Source organism: Lepidochelys kempii, chromosome 12 (genome assembly GCF_965140285.1).
Source record: "Lepidochelys kempii isolate rLepKem1 chromosome 12, rLepKem1.hap1, whole genome shotgun sequence".
NCBI lineage: Eukaryota > Metazoa > Chordata > Testudines > Cheloniidae > Lepidochelys > Lepidochelys kempii.
The window spans coordinates 7260816-7278518 of record NC_136391.1 but is presented as its reverse complement, the minus strand read 5'-3'; the positions used below and the strand labels follow the sequence as shown (position 1 = coordinate 7278518).

Below are 17703 nucleotides of genomic sequence, written 5' to 3'. Positions count from 1 at the left end.
AAAAGGGAGAATGAATCCATAATAACTGGCACAGGTGCTGAAATGGTAGAACGCATCTGCTGGAAACCGGAGGATCGGTTAGGGGTCCTCCCCATCCACAAATGCTAGATTTCAATGCTTTTAAAGTGACATTAAAGAATAAGGAAATATAAAAAACAGGAGTGGGGATAGAACTAAACACTGGCCTGAGCCAACACGTTTACCTTAAACTCAGTGGGACTATTGAGCATGTTGACTTTCTTTTTAAAACCTATTGTTATACAGGAAATTTGAAGCGCTAAGAGGAATAAAAGCATGCAGTTAAAAACTAGAAGCAGGGAGATGCTATGGGGAAATTGAGCCAAGATTTCACTCAGGGACTTTTTCAGGCTGTTAACCTCTGATAACAGTGAGTTCAAACATTAACAGTGGCTGCTATTAAAAATTTGGTGACAGTTGAAAGGCACTCTGAAACTTTTACAAAAATCAACCAACAAGTAAAAATAAGAATTCTGGGTGTATTGTCTAGCTAGTTGGCTTTATGGTAAATTTTACCACTGAACTTCTTGATTTGTACAGAGAAGGTGAGTCTGTCCAGGTGCTCACATGGAATATGGCATAAAGACTCATAGTTCTATGGCAAATTTGTAACATTAGCTTGGGGTTGTTCACGTTGTATATTTAAGTCTGAGAAAGTTCTCCTAAATGCTTGCACATAAAATTTGTTTTGTTGACATATAGCAAATTAATAGACAAAGCTAAAACTAAGCAGGAATTTTTAACACATTCTCTGTTCCTGAAATGAAGCCACACATGATGAACAATAATCTAAAAGTTTAATGAAAATGCTTTGGAATATGAAAGCCACTGCAGCAGAAGGCATATTATTCATTTAAACTACCCTTACAAACCAGATCAAAATATACCCAGGAATCAAAACCACATTTTCACCTACAATATTTGCACAGATTTTTTGACTTTTTAAATGTTTATATAGTGAAAAAATACTATACACTATCCACCAAAATGTAGGAAACTAAATAATGTACAAATCTTCATGGGATAAGAAATATTCAGGGAAGTTTCAATACTCTTATCAAAACTCAAGTTTTTACCTTGCAGTGTTAAGAGCAGTGGTGACTTCAGCTTTACTTGTAACATATCTGAGTTCCTTAAACATGCTGCAGTCTGTAAGAATTCTTAAGAGAAATCAAGATGCTGCTAATCAGCATTGACATGTATTTCTGCCCCCAGAGAAGCCCACATAGCTTCTCCGACGATCATTCTTGGGAGGGAGAAAACTTGTATGCATGATAGTAAATTGTGAAGAAGGTGTAAGGTAAAGGTCAGTAATTTCATATCCAAACTTTCCCTGTAAAAGAAGATCTTACAAGTGACAAATGTACAGTGTACACATGCATGTAATTCTTACAGTGGTATCCTACTCATTTAGCAGCATGGCCTTGCCATACATAAGCTTGTGAGGTCGGCACTACTAATTAGCGCATGAGTATTTGTTGAATGAGTGAACTTACATTTTAATACATTTTGGGACTGCCCCATGTAGCAAACACCTTATTTCTTCTTTATGCAAAGAAGAAGGGAAATGTTTCATGCAACCCAAATGAAATTTCTTGGTTCAGACACTAAACCAAAAGATCAATCACAGTACTTTCTATTGGCTGAGGACTGAACCAAAGAGATGACAAGCACAGTATTACAATAACAAGCATTGTGCAAAGCAGTAGCCTGCTTCCTTAGAGGCAGAGGGTCTGAGATCCAACAAAGGAATTGCAAAGATGATGTTAAAAATGTTGATAAGCCTATGAAACCAAGCTATGTTCATATGGTGACACATACACACCCCCCATTGAAAGAAATTAATTATACACTTGTTTGCATATCTCGGAATTTGGAACTCGGGAGAAGTCCTGTCTTTCAGTGCTGCAGTCAGTTATGCTAATTTTCTTTGCTGTTCTTTAGAACCACATCGGTTTTTCCATCATTTCCGCGTCTTACACAGCATCGCCTATGACAACTTTGCAACAAATGGGCAGGAATCTTGGCTTTTCTTTTGTTTGTTTTTAGTAAAGTATGAGTCACATTTAGGGGGGGAAAACAACTGCAACCTTCAGAAGGGGCTGCACTGATATCTGATAAAAACAGACAGTAACCCTTCAGAACTGTAAAAAGCCAGTATTCGTTACTGCAGGGCTCCCTCACTGTAAGGCTGGATTTGGAGGCAAGAGGGTTGGCCGGGTATTTAGTGGGAATGTTTATAAAGGAGTTCAATAAATGTTGGACTTCCAAAGTGCAGAAGCTTTGTACAGTTCTAGGCCCTATGGCAAAGATCCTTATCAACAGCGGTCTTGTGGTCTAAGTACCCAAGAAAGGCAGAGCATATCAAGTTGGCTTAGTGAGCGATGCTACTAGCCATTGCACAGAAATCGGTAGCCAGTAAAAGCTTCTAGAGGATGCAGTTGTCTGGCTGAGACTCATGGCAGTGGCCTTCTAAGAAGGACAGGGCGTTGTTTGCTTCTCATTTCTTTTCTTCCTTTTCTGAAACCTCCACAGAAAGAATCTGTTCGTTGCTTTGTGGGGCAGAACTCAAGCGAATAAAGACTGAATTATCTGAAGATTTTGAGACGATCTCCTCCTCCTCTTCAGTGTGGTCACTTGATCTGCAGGGTGCTTTAAATGAATGATGGCGGACTGGTAATTTCAGCAGAACTGGAGTGGATTTGGGCTCCTGGAACACAAATAAATCGAAGTAAAAGTGATGAGGCCCTAGCCCATGATTGGGATCCTTAGGAACTACCACAGCATTGGTAATATGAATTAATATGTCTGGCAGAGAGAGAGAGAAAGGAGAATTTCAAGCCATTTTACTGAGTCCGAACTCATTATCAAGATTTTGTCTCACTATGATGTTTTCCCTTTTGGTATGGGAAGGTGAATTATATGCGCAAGAAACAGCTAGAGATCAAAGACTCACAGACTTTAAGGCCAGAAGGGACCATCGTGATCATCTAGTCTGACCTCCTGCACATTGCAAGCCACAGAACCTCACTCCTGTAATGGACCCATAACCTCTGGCTGAGTTACTGAAATCCTCAAATCAAGATTTAAAGACTTCAAGTTACAGAGAATCCACCATCTTCTCTCGTTCAGACCAGCAAGTGACCCAGGCCCCATGCTGCAGACAGAGGAAGGCGAAAAACCTCAAGGGTCTCTGTCAATCTGACCTGGGGGAAAATTCCTTCCCAACCCCAAATATGATGACCAGTTAGACTCTGACTTTGTTGGCGAGACCCACCAGTCTGACACCTAGGAAAGAATTCACTGTAGTGACTCAGAGCTCTCCCCATCTAGTGTCCTACCTCCGGCCATTGCAGATATTTGCTACCAGCAGTCACAGATGGACCACACGGTATTGTAGGCAATTGCATCCTACCATCCCCACCATAAACTTATCAAGCTCAGTCGTGAAACCATTTAGGTGTTCTGTCCCCTCTTCTCACTTTGGGGGCCTTCTTCTAGAATGTCACTCCTCAGCCGGTTGGAAACCTTTGTCTAATTTCAAGCCTAAACTCGTTGATGGCCAGTTTATATCCATTTCTTCATGTGCCAACATTGGCGCTTAATTTAAAGAACTCATCTCCCTAGCGGGTGTTTCTCTCTCTGACAGAGAGTGATCATATCTCCCCTCAGCCTTTGTTTAGTTAGGCTAAACGAGCCAAGCTCCTTAAATGTCCTCTTGTAAGGCAGCTTTTCCATTCCTCTGATCATCCTAGTAGCCCTTCTCTACACCCGTTCGTTTGAATTCATCCTTCTTAAACATGGGAGACCAGAATTGCGCACAATACTCCAGGGAGGTCTCATCTGTGCCTTGTATAATGGTAATAACACTTTCCCTATCTTCACTGGAAATGCCTTGCCTGATGCATCCTTGGATTGCATTAGCCTTTTTCATGGTCACATCACGTTGGTTGCTCCTAGTCATCCTATGATTGACCAATACACCCAGGTCTTTCTTCTCCTCTGTTGCTTACAACTGATATGTCCCCAATTTACAGGAAAAAAAATCTTGTTGTTAATCCCTAAATGCATGACCTTGCACTTTGCACTATTAAATTTCATCCCATTTCTGTTACAAAATAATCTGGATGACCTTGAAAGTTAGAGTATGATATTCTGGTCCTCCTCCATATTGGCAATACCTCCCAACTTCGTGTTGTCTTCAAATTATGTTAGCACATTCCCACTTTTTGTACAAGGTCATAATGAAAATATGAAATAAGATTGGTCCCAAGACTGATCCCTGAGGAACTCCACTAGTAACCTCCCTCCAGCTTGACAGTTCACCTTTCAGTTTGACCCATTGTAGTTTCCCCTTTAACCAGTTCCTTACCCACCTTTCAATTCTCCTATTAACCCTCATCTTCTCCAATTTAACTAATAATTTCCCCATGTGGAACTGTATCAAATGCCTTATGGAAATCCAGATAGATGAGCTCTACTTCATTTCATTTGTCTAAAAACATCAGTTCTCAAAGAAAAAGATCAGGGTGACCTGGCACCTTATGATAACCCTTGTTGTATTTTATCCCAATTACCTGTATGTCCATAACAGCTTTTTTTTTCTTCTTCAAAATCTGTTCCAAGACCTTGCATAGAGTTGAGGTCAAACTAACAGGCCTGTACTTTCCTGGATCACTTTTTTCCTTTCTTAACAATAAGTACTATATTAGCAATTTTCCAGCCATAGGGTATGAATTCCGAGTTTACAGATTAATTAAAAATCCTTGATATTGGGCTTGCAATTTTGTGTGCCTGTTCCTGTAATATTCTTGGATGGAGGTTATCTGGATCCCCCGATTTGGTCGTATTAAGCTGTTTGGCTTTGACCTTCACCTCAGATGTGGTCACTTCTACTTCCATATCCTTGTTCCCATGAGCCACCCTGCCACTACCCCTAAGCTCCTCATTATCCTTATTAAAAATTAAGGCAAAGTATTTGTTTAGGTGTTGGGCCATGCCTAGATTATCTTTCACCTCCACCCCGTCCTCAGTGCTTAGCTGTCCCACTTCTTTCCTTGTTTTGTTTTTATTTATATAGCTAAGAAACATTTTACTATTGGTTTTTTAAGTTCCTTTGCAAGGTCTAAATTTGCTTGGCTTTTGGCAGTTCTCACTTTTCCCTTACACTTTCTGACCTCCAAGATATAGCTTTCCTTGCTGATCCATCCCATCTTCCATTCCTTGTAGGCTTTCTACTTTCTCTTAATAACCTGTTTGAAGAGCATCTTCATCCAGTTTGGTCTGCCTTCCCTAGGAATTTTTCCCCCCTTGCTTGGGATGCAGGCTTCAGAGAGCTTCTATAACTCTGACAAAGTAATTCCAAGCTTCCACCACATTCAGATCCTTGAGTTCTTCAGTCCAGTCCACTTCCCTAACTACTCCCCTTAATTTTTTAAAGTTTAACCTTTTGAAATCGAGGACCTTAGTTGCAGATCTATTTTTGTTTATTCTTCCATTTTTAAATGGAATTAGCTCATGATCACTCAAACCAACACTGTCCTGTACAAACAGTTCTTCTGAGGTCTTCGCTACTTACCAATACTAAACCTAAAATGGCCTCACCTTTTGTTGGTTTGGTGACTATTCGGTGAAAAAATCTGTCCGCTATCACATCCAGGAATATCTGGGCCCTACTATTACTCGTAGTCCTTGTCCTCCAATCTATATCTGGAAAATTAAAGTCTCCTATAATCACTCAACTCTCAGTAGTATTTATTTCATTAGAAATATTTTAAAAGTCTCTATCTATATCCAAATCAGACCCTGGGAGTCTCTAGCAGACCCCAAGCACTATCTCAGTCGCATCTCCGATAGCTTTCTTCCCCAAAGTGATTTTGGCCCAAAACAGATTCCGTTTGATCTATACCATGATTTGTAATTTCTTTACATTCTGCCTTGCCATTGATACACAATGCGACTTCAAACACCTTTACTTTTATTTCTGTCCTTCCTGAACATCACACCCCCTCAATACCTGTGCGCCAGCCATGACGACTAGTCCACCAGGTTTCCATTATCCCTAGGATATCTCTCGTCACTTCCTGCACCAGTTGCTCTAGTTCCTCCATTTTGTTACCCGGCTCCTTGCCTTGATCTACAGGCATCTTAATTGTTTCTGCTTGGCTTTGCCCAGATTCCTCGTCTGATTAGGTACAGTCATTCTACTGGCAGTATCGCCAGCCTGACTGTTGATGCCAGAATCAATGACACTTTCTCCTACCCTGTTGTTCCTTTCTCCACTGCTGTATCCTCTCTTACTTGATTTTCCTCCTGCTCAATATTAGAATGAGGCTTGGAGATTACATGAGCATCTCTCAAACATTGCCCCCAAATTCCTACTTTAAAGCTCTTTTAATCTGTTGCCAACCTCCATCCCAGATGTCTATTTCCCTCCCTACTCAGGTGGAGTTCATCCCATGAGAACAGTCCTCTGACCACTGGGAGGCATTCATGGACAAACATCCTAAAGCCCTCCTTATTGCACCACTGCTTGACCCATCTGTTGATCATCGTCACCTTGTCTCGCCTTCGTTCTCCTCCTCTAGGGACAGGCAGAATCCCACTGAAGATAACCTGAGCCTCCATTTCTTTAAGCGTCTTCCCCAGCCTGGCATACCCTCCCCATTCATGCATTCTAATGAGACTCTAGAGGTATCATTTGTTCCCACATGAAGGACAATCAGTGGATTCTTTCCTTCTCCCATTAAGATAGTCTTCAGCTTCAGATCCACATCCTGTATCTTAGCTCCTAGCAGACAGCACACCTTCCTATTCTCTGGATCACCTTTGATGACAGGCCTGTCTGTTCTTAGTAGGGAGTCTGCAGTCATGTAGACCTGCAACTTCCTGGTGTTGGTGCAATTCTCCAGCCTTCCTCTTTCACTTCTTTCTGGCTGCAAATCCTGTTGTCTTTTGTTCTCATTTGCGGTCTTCTATCAGACATCCTCTATTCTCTCGAGGCTTTGAACTCTGGCTATGTCCCATGGACTTTTCCCCTCTTCCTGTAGGACTAGCTGCTCTTCTCTTCTTCCTTGCCCTCCCACCAGGGTCGTCCCTAGCTATTCTGGGGCCCTACGCAGCCCCCCCCCATGGGGGGAGGCCTCTGCAGGAGGGAAGCAGGCCCCAGGCCTCCGGGGGTGGGGGGGGAAGCAGGCTTGGGGGGGCAGGGGAAAACCACCTCCCAGCACTCACCAGCAGCACGGCTGGGGCCGGGTCGCTGCACTTCCCACCGCCGGCGAGTGCAGGCCCGGCCCTGCTGCAGAGTCGGAGGTGTAGGGGTGTGGCTGGGGGCAGGGGCCCTGGGGAAGAGTCAGAGCAGGGCTGGAGCAGCACGCAGCTGTGCAGGGCACCAGGAAATTTGTGCCCCAAATTTCCTGGTGCCCTGCGCAGCTGCATACTTTGCGTATGGGTAAGGATGGCCCTGCCTCCCACCCTCTGTTATGGCCCACTGCACCCCTTTGTTGTCCAACTCAGCAAACCTGTTTCTCAGCTCTATTTCTCCTTTGCTAGCCCGTCTTTTCCTCTGCCTTGTTCTTATAGCCATATGCTTACACCAGCCACTTCCTCATCCACCATCTACCCTCCCAGTTCTCCAGTCCAGCTTGCATCTGCAAGTCTCGAGATTTCCCTTCAGCCTCCCCTCACCTTCCCCCCCCCCACCCAATCAAACCCCCTTCAAAACTCAGCCATAGTTTCCACCTGCATCTCCAAACCTTGGATCTTCTCTTTCAACAGATCTGTCCGGCAACACTTTAAACAAAACACCTGTCAGGTACCCTATCCAGGCTAATGTACATCCCGCAGGTTCCACCTCATTATAGTGCAAGTTAAGTGTGAAAGCTTTCTTTATATGGTTTAGTCATTGTACTTCAATTCTAATCTGAAATATCCCCAGGATTTATCCTAGTTTATCATAGTACTAGTTTTCCAACAATGTGTAACAGTCTACTGGGTAAGTTGCCAGCTGGATCTCTCTCTCTAAAAGCATAGGCCTCTCCAGCTTACATCAATTAGCTGGAAGCAGCAGCAGTCTCAGAAACCTCTTTACGCGGACCAGCTACTGGAGAAGGACAAAGACCTACCTGTGTTAATGTGGGTTATGAATGGAATGCCTAAATTACGGAATTCATTCTCCGTTACTATCCAGAATGTGTCGTGTATGTCAGCATCTATATTCTCTGCCACTTTTAACTATTCTTTCATTATTGTTGCAGCATTTAATTGTATGAAGCCTTCTTATTCTTTTACGAAGGACACTAGAAAGACATTGCATTGTTCTGTGTCTTTCTAGATACATATACGGCCCTCTTTACCATAGTAGCTTAAACACTACTACTAAGCAAAGACTTTCAGTTAGGATACTGTCTGTATAATATAGTGGTTATAATACACAGGTATATCTAATTAATAAAATCACAGTCCTTTAGCATAGTCATATTAAGGCTTTTACTTTCTTAAATTCAGCAAATCATATGAAGATAGAACCACTATTGAATCCTGGAGCATGACTTCTGCTACAGTTATACATCTACAAAGTTGGACCGATAAGATTTCCCTGTGGATGCTGGATATCTGGCTGTGTACTTGTCTGTCACTTTAACATAATATGGATTGGCTCTATGAATGTTACACAGTAGAGTGATTGTGTGATGTGGATATATGTCCACTGCAGACTAGAATGAGACCTAAATTTTTCACATTATTAGGATCTCCCCAAGTGAAAAGCTAATGTGTTCTCCTACTACATTAGCCCACTGGATTACAATGCCTTCCTGCAAGGGTTTCCTCAATCCATCTAGGACCACTGTTCCATTTATTCCATATTGCTCTCAAATTTAGTCTGACTTCATGTGAAATGAGTTGATTATCTCAGCTGATTTCCTGACGGACACATTTCTGTCCATGATTGCCATCAGTTGGTGCCCTTGTAGATAGTCCCAGCAGAAAAATGAAAGAAAGAATGAACGTGTAGATTGTGATTAGCCAGCGGTTCATTGTTGTTCAGCTGAAATATAGACTCTATGCTGTTTCTTGTTAAGTCTCCATCAACAGTGTTGCAAGATGATAGTTTCATTGTGAATGAAAGAACAAAAACTCCAATCCTTTGTTCTTACCTGCATAGCTTGCATTGCTTTCAGCTCTCTCAATTTCCATCTGATATGGGCAAGCTTTCCTTTGCCTCCAATCTTTCCTGCAGCTACCAGGGCAGCTTGAAAGAGTTTAGGTGTCCCAGGTCTTGGAGGAATGATAAGCGCATCTTTTGGCATGCCTTTTTCTTCTTTGGGTTTATTGTTATTTTTCAGCATTTTCCTAGAAAAAGAAAGAGACTAATTTTGTCCAGAGATATGCAATATTGGATTAATTTTCTAACACAGACAGTTCAGTTTTGCAGCAGTTAAAGGCACTCTCAAAACATTAGACTTGGTTGCAGAGTAGAGCTGGGAAAATTATGAGAAAAAAATCCCTGTGAATATGAAATTCAACAAAGACAAATGTGCAGTGCTACATTTAGGGAAGAAAAACCAAATGCACAAATACAGAATGGGGGGATAAGTGGCTTGGCAGCAGCACTGCTGAGAAGGATCTGGGAGCTGTGGTGGATCACAACCTCAACATGAGTCAGCAAGGTGATGCTGTTGCAAAAAATAATAATAATAAATTTAAAAAAATACAATTTTGGGTTGCATTAACAGAGACATAGCATGCAAGTCACAGGAGGGGATAATACTGCTCTACTCAGCGCTGGTTAGGCCTCAGCTGGAGTACTGTGTCCAATTTTGGTCACCAATGTATAGAAAGGATGTAGAGAAACTAGAAAGGATCCACAGGTGAGCAACAAAGATAATGAAAGGGATGGAATGCAAGCCATATGAGCTAAGGCGGAAGGAACTGGGTGTGTTTAGTTTGAAAAAGAGGAGATTAAGGGGGGATATGACAGCGGTCTTCAAAAACTTGAAAGGCTGCCATAAAAAAAGATGGAAAAAATTGTTCTCTCTTGTCATAGAGGGCAGGACAAAAAACTTCAAACTGCAGCATGACAGATTTAGTTTATATCTCAGGAAAAACTTCCTAACTGTAAGAACAGTAGGACAATGGAACAAACTGCCTAGGGAAGTCCTGGAATCTCCTTCACTGGAGGCTTTCAAAAGCAGGATGGATAGCCATCTGTCTTGGATGGAAAAGGAGTACTTGTGGCACCTTAGAGACTAACCAATTTATTTGAGCATAAGCTTTCGTGAGCTACAGCTCACTTCATCGGATGCATACTGTGGAAAGTATAGAAGATCTTTTTATACACACAAAGCATGAAAAAATGGGCGTTTACCACTACAAAAGGCTCTCTCTCCCCCCACCCCACTCTCCTGCTGGTAATAGCTTATCTAAAGTGATCACTCTCCTTACAATGTGTATGATGGAAATGGCCCACCTTGATTATCATACACGTTGTAAGGAGAGTGATCACTTTAGATAAGCTATTACCAGCAGGAGAGTGGGGTGGGGGGAGAGAAAGCCTTTTGTAGTGGTAAACGCCCATTTTTTCATGCTTTGTGTGTATAAAAAGATCTTCTATACTTTCCACAGTATGCATCCGATGCAGTGAGCTGTAGCTCACGAAAGCTTATGCTCAAATAAATTGGTTAGTCTCTAAGGTGCCACAAGTCCTCCTTTTCTTTTTGCGAATACAGACTAATACGGCTGTTACTCTGAAACCTGTCTTGGATGGGTTAGACACAACAAATCCTGCATCCTGGCAGGGGGCGAGACTAGATGATCCTGGCAGTCCCTTCTAACCCTGTGGTTCTATGATTCTGCTTTGGTTGTGTTTGTTCCCATGTTGCATTCACAGTTCCTGTGTACATTCGAGTGATAAAGTTTTAGTGGTACAAATGTGTACAGAAAACAAATTTAGTCGCATGCATCATTCTCTGCAGAAGCCAATTTTAAACGTGCATACACAAATTTCAGAGCCATATTATAGCTACATTAGCATGTACATATGTCCATGTCACTTGCACTTTGCCCACCTTCCCATGTCCCTCGGTCTACTTCTAACATTCCAGCATGCCAGCTAGGCAGTAGTAGAATTCCAGACCTCTGTGCTGCTGAGTTGAATAGAATGAAAATTAATTAATGAGATTAAATTACTAGAGGGGAAAATTTAGGCTGAATATCAAGGAATAATTTTTCCTCAGGATGTGGTAGCAGCCCCATTGCTTGACACGTTTAAACTTAGACCATACAAAACACCAGTAAACAGGGAACAATTCTGCAATGTCAGAGGAATAAACTAGATGCCCTAATTAGTCTTTTCCATTCCTGAAGTGTAAATGATATCCTGACACACCTAGGATGAAAAACAGCAATAAATTAGGAAAGGAAATTAATAGCATTCTCCTCAGAGGGGATTTTTAGTAGTCAGAATGTAATTACTTAAGACTCAATTGTGACACCATCCCCAAGGAAGGATAGTTACACTGCTGCACGAGTGGAACAGGAACCAGCCTGGGATTCTGAGAGTCCCAGGCTAGCACCCTGCTCTTGCTCCAAGAGGAGGTGGGAATAATCTGCTCACCTCTATACCTAGTTCAGTGTACTGGCCTTGACACATTGGCTCAGCTGCACTGGCTGGTGCATGAGTGGGGCGAGCCAAGGCTCTGCTCACTCCCCAGTACCATAAATGTGAAACAGGAAGTAGTCACTGTTCACCCTGTGTTGCTGCTTGTGATTTGGATTTTATATGTAGGGGAGCAAAGTGATTCCTAAAGTTCCTGCCTGCAAATTCAGCCCGTGTTGCCGTTTGGCCCTTACAGTAAGTTTTCTTGTAAAAAGTGCCATGGAAGTTTTAAAATGACCCCAATTATTAGTACCTCAGTTTAACATCCCATCTGCAAAACACCGATTCCAACAGCACCGCCATTAGCTCAATGCTAACTCAAAGAGAAGAGCACCATCTGCTGAAACATCAACAATTCCCATAGCACCTACGGTTTTCATCTCTCTCCAAGTCCCGATCAGGTTCAAGTCTGCTTCGTTTATGAGAACTGAGGCCCAAAAAGAAGATGTATGTATAGTCTGGGGTGCTTAGCATTGAAAATTTTCCCTTAACATTTTGTAATTTCTCCAGTGTGCATCCCCAAAGATCACCTGTTCTTTCAGAGTTTGAAAATTGTACTATATCTGCATGTTTATGAGAAATGACATTTTAGCAACATCCTGTCACTCACCTCGCCTTCTTACGCAGCAGCTTCTGAGATTCTGGATAATGCACCAAAATTTCATTCAAGTCCTTCTTCTCCAAGATGAAAAGGTTAGTAAATCCATGAGCCACAACATTTGCTGTGCGACGATTTCCACCTCCCACTGCCAACAAGCTAATTAAAATACCAAGAGATGTTAAAACTATTGTATGTTGGGCCAATACAGTTTTTAATCATTTAAAATCTGAGCTTTTACATGGTTTGATAGCAGAGTTTGTTGCAGGAGACATGTCGCTACTGTACTTGGAGCTCAACTTTTGCCAACCGTGACATTTTACGCATCTAACATTTTAAGTGTTTTGGTGATACATTGGTATGACAGGTTTCAGAGTAGCAGCCGTGTTAGTCTGCTAGTCCGCAAAAAGAACAGGAGGACTTGTGGCACCTTAGAGACTAACAAATTTGTTGAGCATAAGCTTTCGTGGCCTACAGCCCACTTCATCGGATGCATAGAATGGAACATATAGTAAGAAGAAATATACACACGTACAGAGAAGGTGGAAGTCGCCATACAAACTGTGAGAGGCTAATTAGTTAAGATGAGCTATTATCAGCAGGAGAAAAAAACTTTTGTAGTGATAATCAAGATGGCCCATTTAGACAGTTGACAAGAAGGTGTGAAGATACTTAACATGGGGAAATAGATTCAATATGTGTAATGACCCAGCCACTCCCAGTCTCTATTCAAACCCAAGTTAATGGGATCTAGTTTGCATATTAATTCAAGCTCAGCAGTTTCTCACTGGAGTCTGTTTCTGAAGCTTTTCCATTGCAAAATTGCCACCCTTAAGTCTTTTACTGAGTGGCCAGAGAGGTCGAAGTGTTCTCCTACCGGTTTTTGAATGTTATGATTCCTGATGTCAGATTTGTGTCCATTTATTCTTTTGCGTAGAGACTGTCCAGTTTGGCCAATGTACATGGCAGAGGGGCACTGCTGGCACATGATGGCATATCTCACATTGGTAAACGTGCAGGTGAACGAGCCCCTGATGGCGTGGCTAATGTGATTAGGTCCTATGATGGTGTCACTTGAATAAATATGTGGACAGAGTTGGCATCAGGCTTTGTTAAAAGGACAGGTTCCTGGGTTAGTGTTTTTGTTGTGTGGTTGCTGGTGAGTATTTGCTTCAGGTTGGGGGGCTGTCTGTAAGCGAGGACTGGTCTGTCTCCCAAGATCTGTGAGAATGAGGGATCATTTTTCAGGATAGGTTGTAAATCTTTGATGATGCGTTGGAGAGGTTTTAGTTGGGGGCTGAAGGTGATGGCTAGTGGTGTTCTGTTATTTTCTTTGTTGGGCCTGTCCTGTAGTAGGTAACTTCTGGGTACTCTTCCAGCTCTGTCAATCTGTTTTTTCACTTCAGCATGTGGGTAGTGTAGTTTTAAGAATGCTTGATAGAGATCTTGCAGGTGTTTGTCATTGTCTGAGGGATTGGAGCAAATGCAGTTGTATCTTAGAGCTTGGCTGTAGACAATGGATCGTGTGGTGTGTCCTGGATGGAAGTTGGAGGCATGTAGGTAAGTATAGTGGTTAGTAGGTTTCCAGTATAGGGTGCTGTTTATGTGACCACTACTTATTAGGACAGTAGTGTCCAGGAAATGGACCGCTTGTGTGATGGCCATCTTGATTGTCACTACAAAAGTTTTTTTCTCCTGCAGATAATCGCTCATCTTAACTAATTAGCCTTTCACAGTTTGTATGGCAACTTCCACCTTCTCTGTATGTATATATATTTCTTCTTACTAGATGTTCCTATATGCTGTAGCCCACGAAAGCTTATGCTCTAATAAATTTGTTAGTCTCCAAGGTGCCACAAGTCCTCCTGTTCTTTTTATGGGTATGAAAATCACTACATAAAAGTGATTTTATTGTAGTTATTTTATAATATTGTTCTTTAAAAACTAGTTTTATAGACAGAAAAGTACCCACTACTAGTGTGTTACAAATCACTACGGCACTCTGGGCTGCTCTGTACAAGCATTGGATATTAACAATAGTAGTGACTACATACTACTGTAGAAACCACCTTTATGTAGGATAACCAGGTCAGCATTTTAGTTCCACCCTTCTTTATTACCACTGCAGAGTATGTAGATCATGACCACCAGGGATGTATAGATTTTTTTAAACTATAACATTGTTTTCATATTTGTATCTCAAGCTCTTGTTTCTGCTTTGGGGTCGGAGGACCCGAACAGCCAGCCTAACTCATTGTTATCAGGAAGAGAATATATTTACAACGAGCTATTTTCACCGTGCTTTGATTTCACCCATTCTCACTCACATGGATTCCCTACCTAAAGCCATATCAGCACAGGACAAATGGCCTAGAACAGGAAGCTTGCAATGATTTCTTTTCACTCTGCTGGTATTGGAAAGGGGTGATCAAAGGTGGAATAATCAGTTTTCTCCATTTATCTTCCACTTTTTTGAAAATCAACAATACAGTTTATTGAGTGATTTGTTTTTATGCAGGGAGCCCCTCAATATCCTTGTTGCAGGCTTGTGGTATCCCCATTTTTATTTATTTCCAATCATATTGTGGTCAGCCATCTTTTCAGCTGATAAGCACTGCAGAGGACTCTTGTCAATGCTGTTTAATCAGCCAGGATGGTTGTTGATGACCAATATACGAGTCTTTCCCTATTTCTCTTCCCCAAGAGAGTTGCCTTTGCAACTGTCACTAGACAACCAGGTCAGTTCATACTGTGTAGACTCACATAGAATGGAGTCAGGGAGACAATGACAGTTCAAAAGTTTAAAATTAAAAAGTGGAATTTGTGTTAACAGATCTCGGTGTTAAATTGTGACCCCTCTTAATTATAGCAGCAAATAGGTCCTAGCAATGGATCCTCCTTTCCAGATCTTATTTCCAAAATTTTATTTTTTTCCACCTCTGACTTATTTCCCCAACTTCCTTCTAATCTTAGTCTTGGTCTTTATTCTCCCAATTCCCCATCGATCCTCTCTCTGACCTTATTTCTCCAAACACAGATCCAGCTTTCAGAGTCACAAGCACAGTTTTGCCATCAGGTCCTCCAAGCACCTGCACCTGTCCAGCTTGTATAATGTACATCTCTCGGCCAATTTCCCCCTGAAACAAAGATTAGAACAACTTGTGGGGTGTGCACTGGTTATCCTGCTAGAACCCAGAAAGAGGGGAAGAAAGCATATGGAAAAATGTACAGAGACCCTGATCCAAGTTAAACTATTCAATTACTTCATGAATGTTGTTTTATTCTGTCTCAAATCTTTTCATAGCTTTCCACTTGCTGGTCATAAATGCAGGAGGTTCCAAAAGAGGAATAGGGTTTAACTCTTTTTTTTCCCCTAAATATTTCCTTTTGTTGTTTTATCCTGCTTATTCTCAATTGTTATTGTTTAATGAGAATGCACAGCTGCTTCCCCCCCCTGTATTTTTTCCAATTAGTGTTAATGCTGTGCACCTTGAAATCAGCAGAGGTCACTCTTTGCACAATGTGATCAGTATCACCAACACTAAGTGACACAGAGCACATCTTTGCTTTGAATCTCCCTTGCACAACTTAATCAGTTCCTGGTGTGTTAGCCAAGCCTGGCTCTTCTCATTGTTTCAGGTAGCTCTCAGGAAGAGCAGTACGGCAGGTTAAACACAGGAGTGGCCAAAAGGGGCTATACTGTTCTGGGAACTGTTGTGGCTCCCGACATAACCTAAAATAGTGGTTCTCAGACTTTTGTACTGGTGACCCCTTTCATATAGCAAGCCTCTGAGTGTGACACCCCTAATAAATTAAAAACACTTTAATATATTTAACACCATTATAAATGCTGGAGGCAAAGCAGGGTTGGGGGGGGGAAGGGGGCTGACGGCTCGCAACCCCGCATGTAATAACCTTGCAACCCCCGAGGGGTCCCAACCCCCAGTTTGAGAACCCCGGACCTAGAGGCTGCCTTACTTTACAGCAGCCTTGTACAACTGCCTATGGGCGGCTCTACAGCTCACAAGAGCTGGATCACTTTGTACTCTATTCGCTCTCTCTCTTGTCCACAACATAACTCTTGCTCCGATCCACATGCCCAGTATATACCCACTCAAGAGGCTGCACAGGAGGGTAGTGTGAAGCTGCATAAGCCAGCCCTATGCTACTTCTGCACCGGGGGGAATTCCCCAGGAGGCCTTTCTGATCTCTCTCCGACTCTTTGTGGCTGTAGCATCAACCACAATAGGACACCAAGCTAACCAAGAGATGGTACGTCTCCTTGCCAATGCGCTGGCCAACAAAATCCATGTCATTCCACCAACGAGCTTCCATTTCTGGCCCTGCCTCTCCCCCACCCGCATATAGTGCCACTTTATTCCGAGTCTCTAAAGAGACTTTATGTAAAGAAAATGCTTGTTACCTTCTTACACACATAATCATTAGGTAAGTAAACAACAGATCGGAGCCTCTTCAACATGTCGAAAATCATCTGCCTGTCACAGCCCTGAACCCAAAAGAGGAAGTGGAATTACTTAATTTGTAGGAGCCTCTCAGGAGTCAGGTAATGTCCAAGCGGAGAAGTAGACAGTACCTGAAAGAGCGCCACCTTGCTGACTATGTCGTAGTTGACATCAATAGCAATATCCAGCCTCATCTTGTCTGGCAGCTGCCCCATCAGCTCCGATTCGTCTGTTAAAAGGGGAAACAAAATAAAGAACTGGCTACTTACAGAAATGTTACTAAGCTCCATATTGGAAAGCTAGGTACAAGTCAGTGCAGATCGTGCTTTTCCACAACAGGATGCGTTAGCAGGAACAGCAGGTTGTTCCTACACAGGCGGTTGTGATTTGGCAAACAATCTCAATTCAGCTAACTTCATCTATAGAGGGGGGAGTTACAATCTTGGAATGCACTGTTGTGTGATCATGCTAGTTCACTAACAGGCTAGGAATTTGAATCCTGGTACTAGTGTAGTGGACTGTGTAGAAGTATGGGTAAAACAAGGAAGAAATAGAGAAATCAGTGAAATGAGAAAGAAAAAAAATCCCACAAAATCCTTAGGCTTAGTGCCCCAATGCTGTGCTGTCCCTGGTGTTGCAAAAGGACTGCAGTGACTTTCCAAAACTCAGCAGTGCCCCTTTGGGTTTAATTGGAAAAATCTCAGTGCAATTAACTGTGGAGGAGGGAGAATGACAGAATGACATCTCTTGCTCTAGACCAGAGGTTCTCACAACAAATTTTTCGGTGGCCTCAGAGTGCGTCCATCAACTCTTGCTGGTGGCCGCTACAACACTTCTTTCTAAAATATTTAGCTTTAGGAAAAAAACAAATAAATATGCACATATACATGTCCAAAGCATAGTAATTTATTCATGTAGGGTTTTTCCAGATTCAGTAATAAACAGAATGGACAGTTGTGTCTATTCTT

The 17703-nt window shown here is 42.2% G+C and overlaps 1 protein-coding gene across 2 annotated transcripts in view; it reads right to left on the bottom strand.

The window, feature by feature from the left end:
• Nucleotides 1–833: 833 nt before the first annotated feature.
• CNGB1 (cyclic nucleotide gated channel subunit beta 1) overlaps nucleotides 834–17703 on the bottom strand; it is a 56088-nt gene continuing 39218 nt past the window's right edge. Inside the window, exons 13-18 of one of the 2 annotated variants that reach the window (XM_073307381.2) lie at nucleotides 16867–16964; nucleotides 16696–16779; nucleotides 15291–15409; nucleotides 12285–12431; nucleotides 9174–9369; nucleotides 834–2728 (exon numbers count right to left, since the gene is read on the bottom strand). In XM_073307381.2, the coding sequence (XP_073163482.1) occupies nucleotides 2519–2728; nucleotides 9174–9369; nucleotides 12285–12431; nucleotides 15291–15409; nucleotides 16696–16779; nucleotides 16867–16964 (854 nt within the window). In that variant the 3' untranslated portion in view covers nucleotides 834–2518. The remainder of the gene's footprint in view (nucleotides 2729–9173; nucleotides 9370–12284; nucleotides 12432–15290; nucleotides 15410–16695; nucleotides 16780–16866; nucleotides 16965–17703) is intronic. The other variant, XM_078848082.1, reaches the window with a different exon arrangement.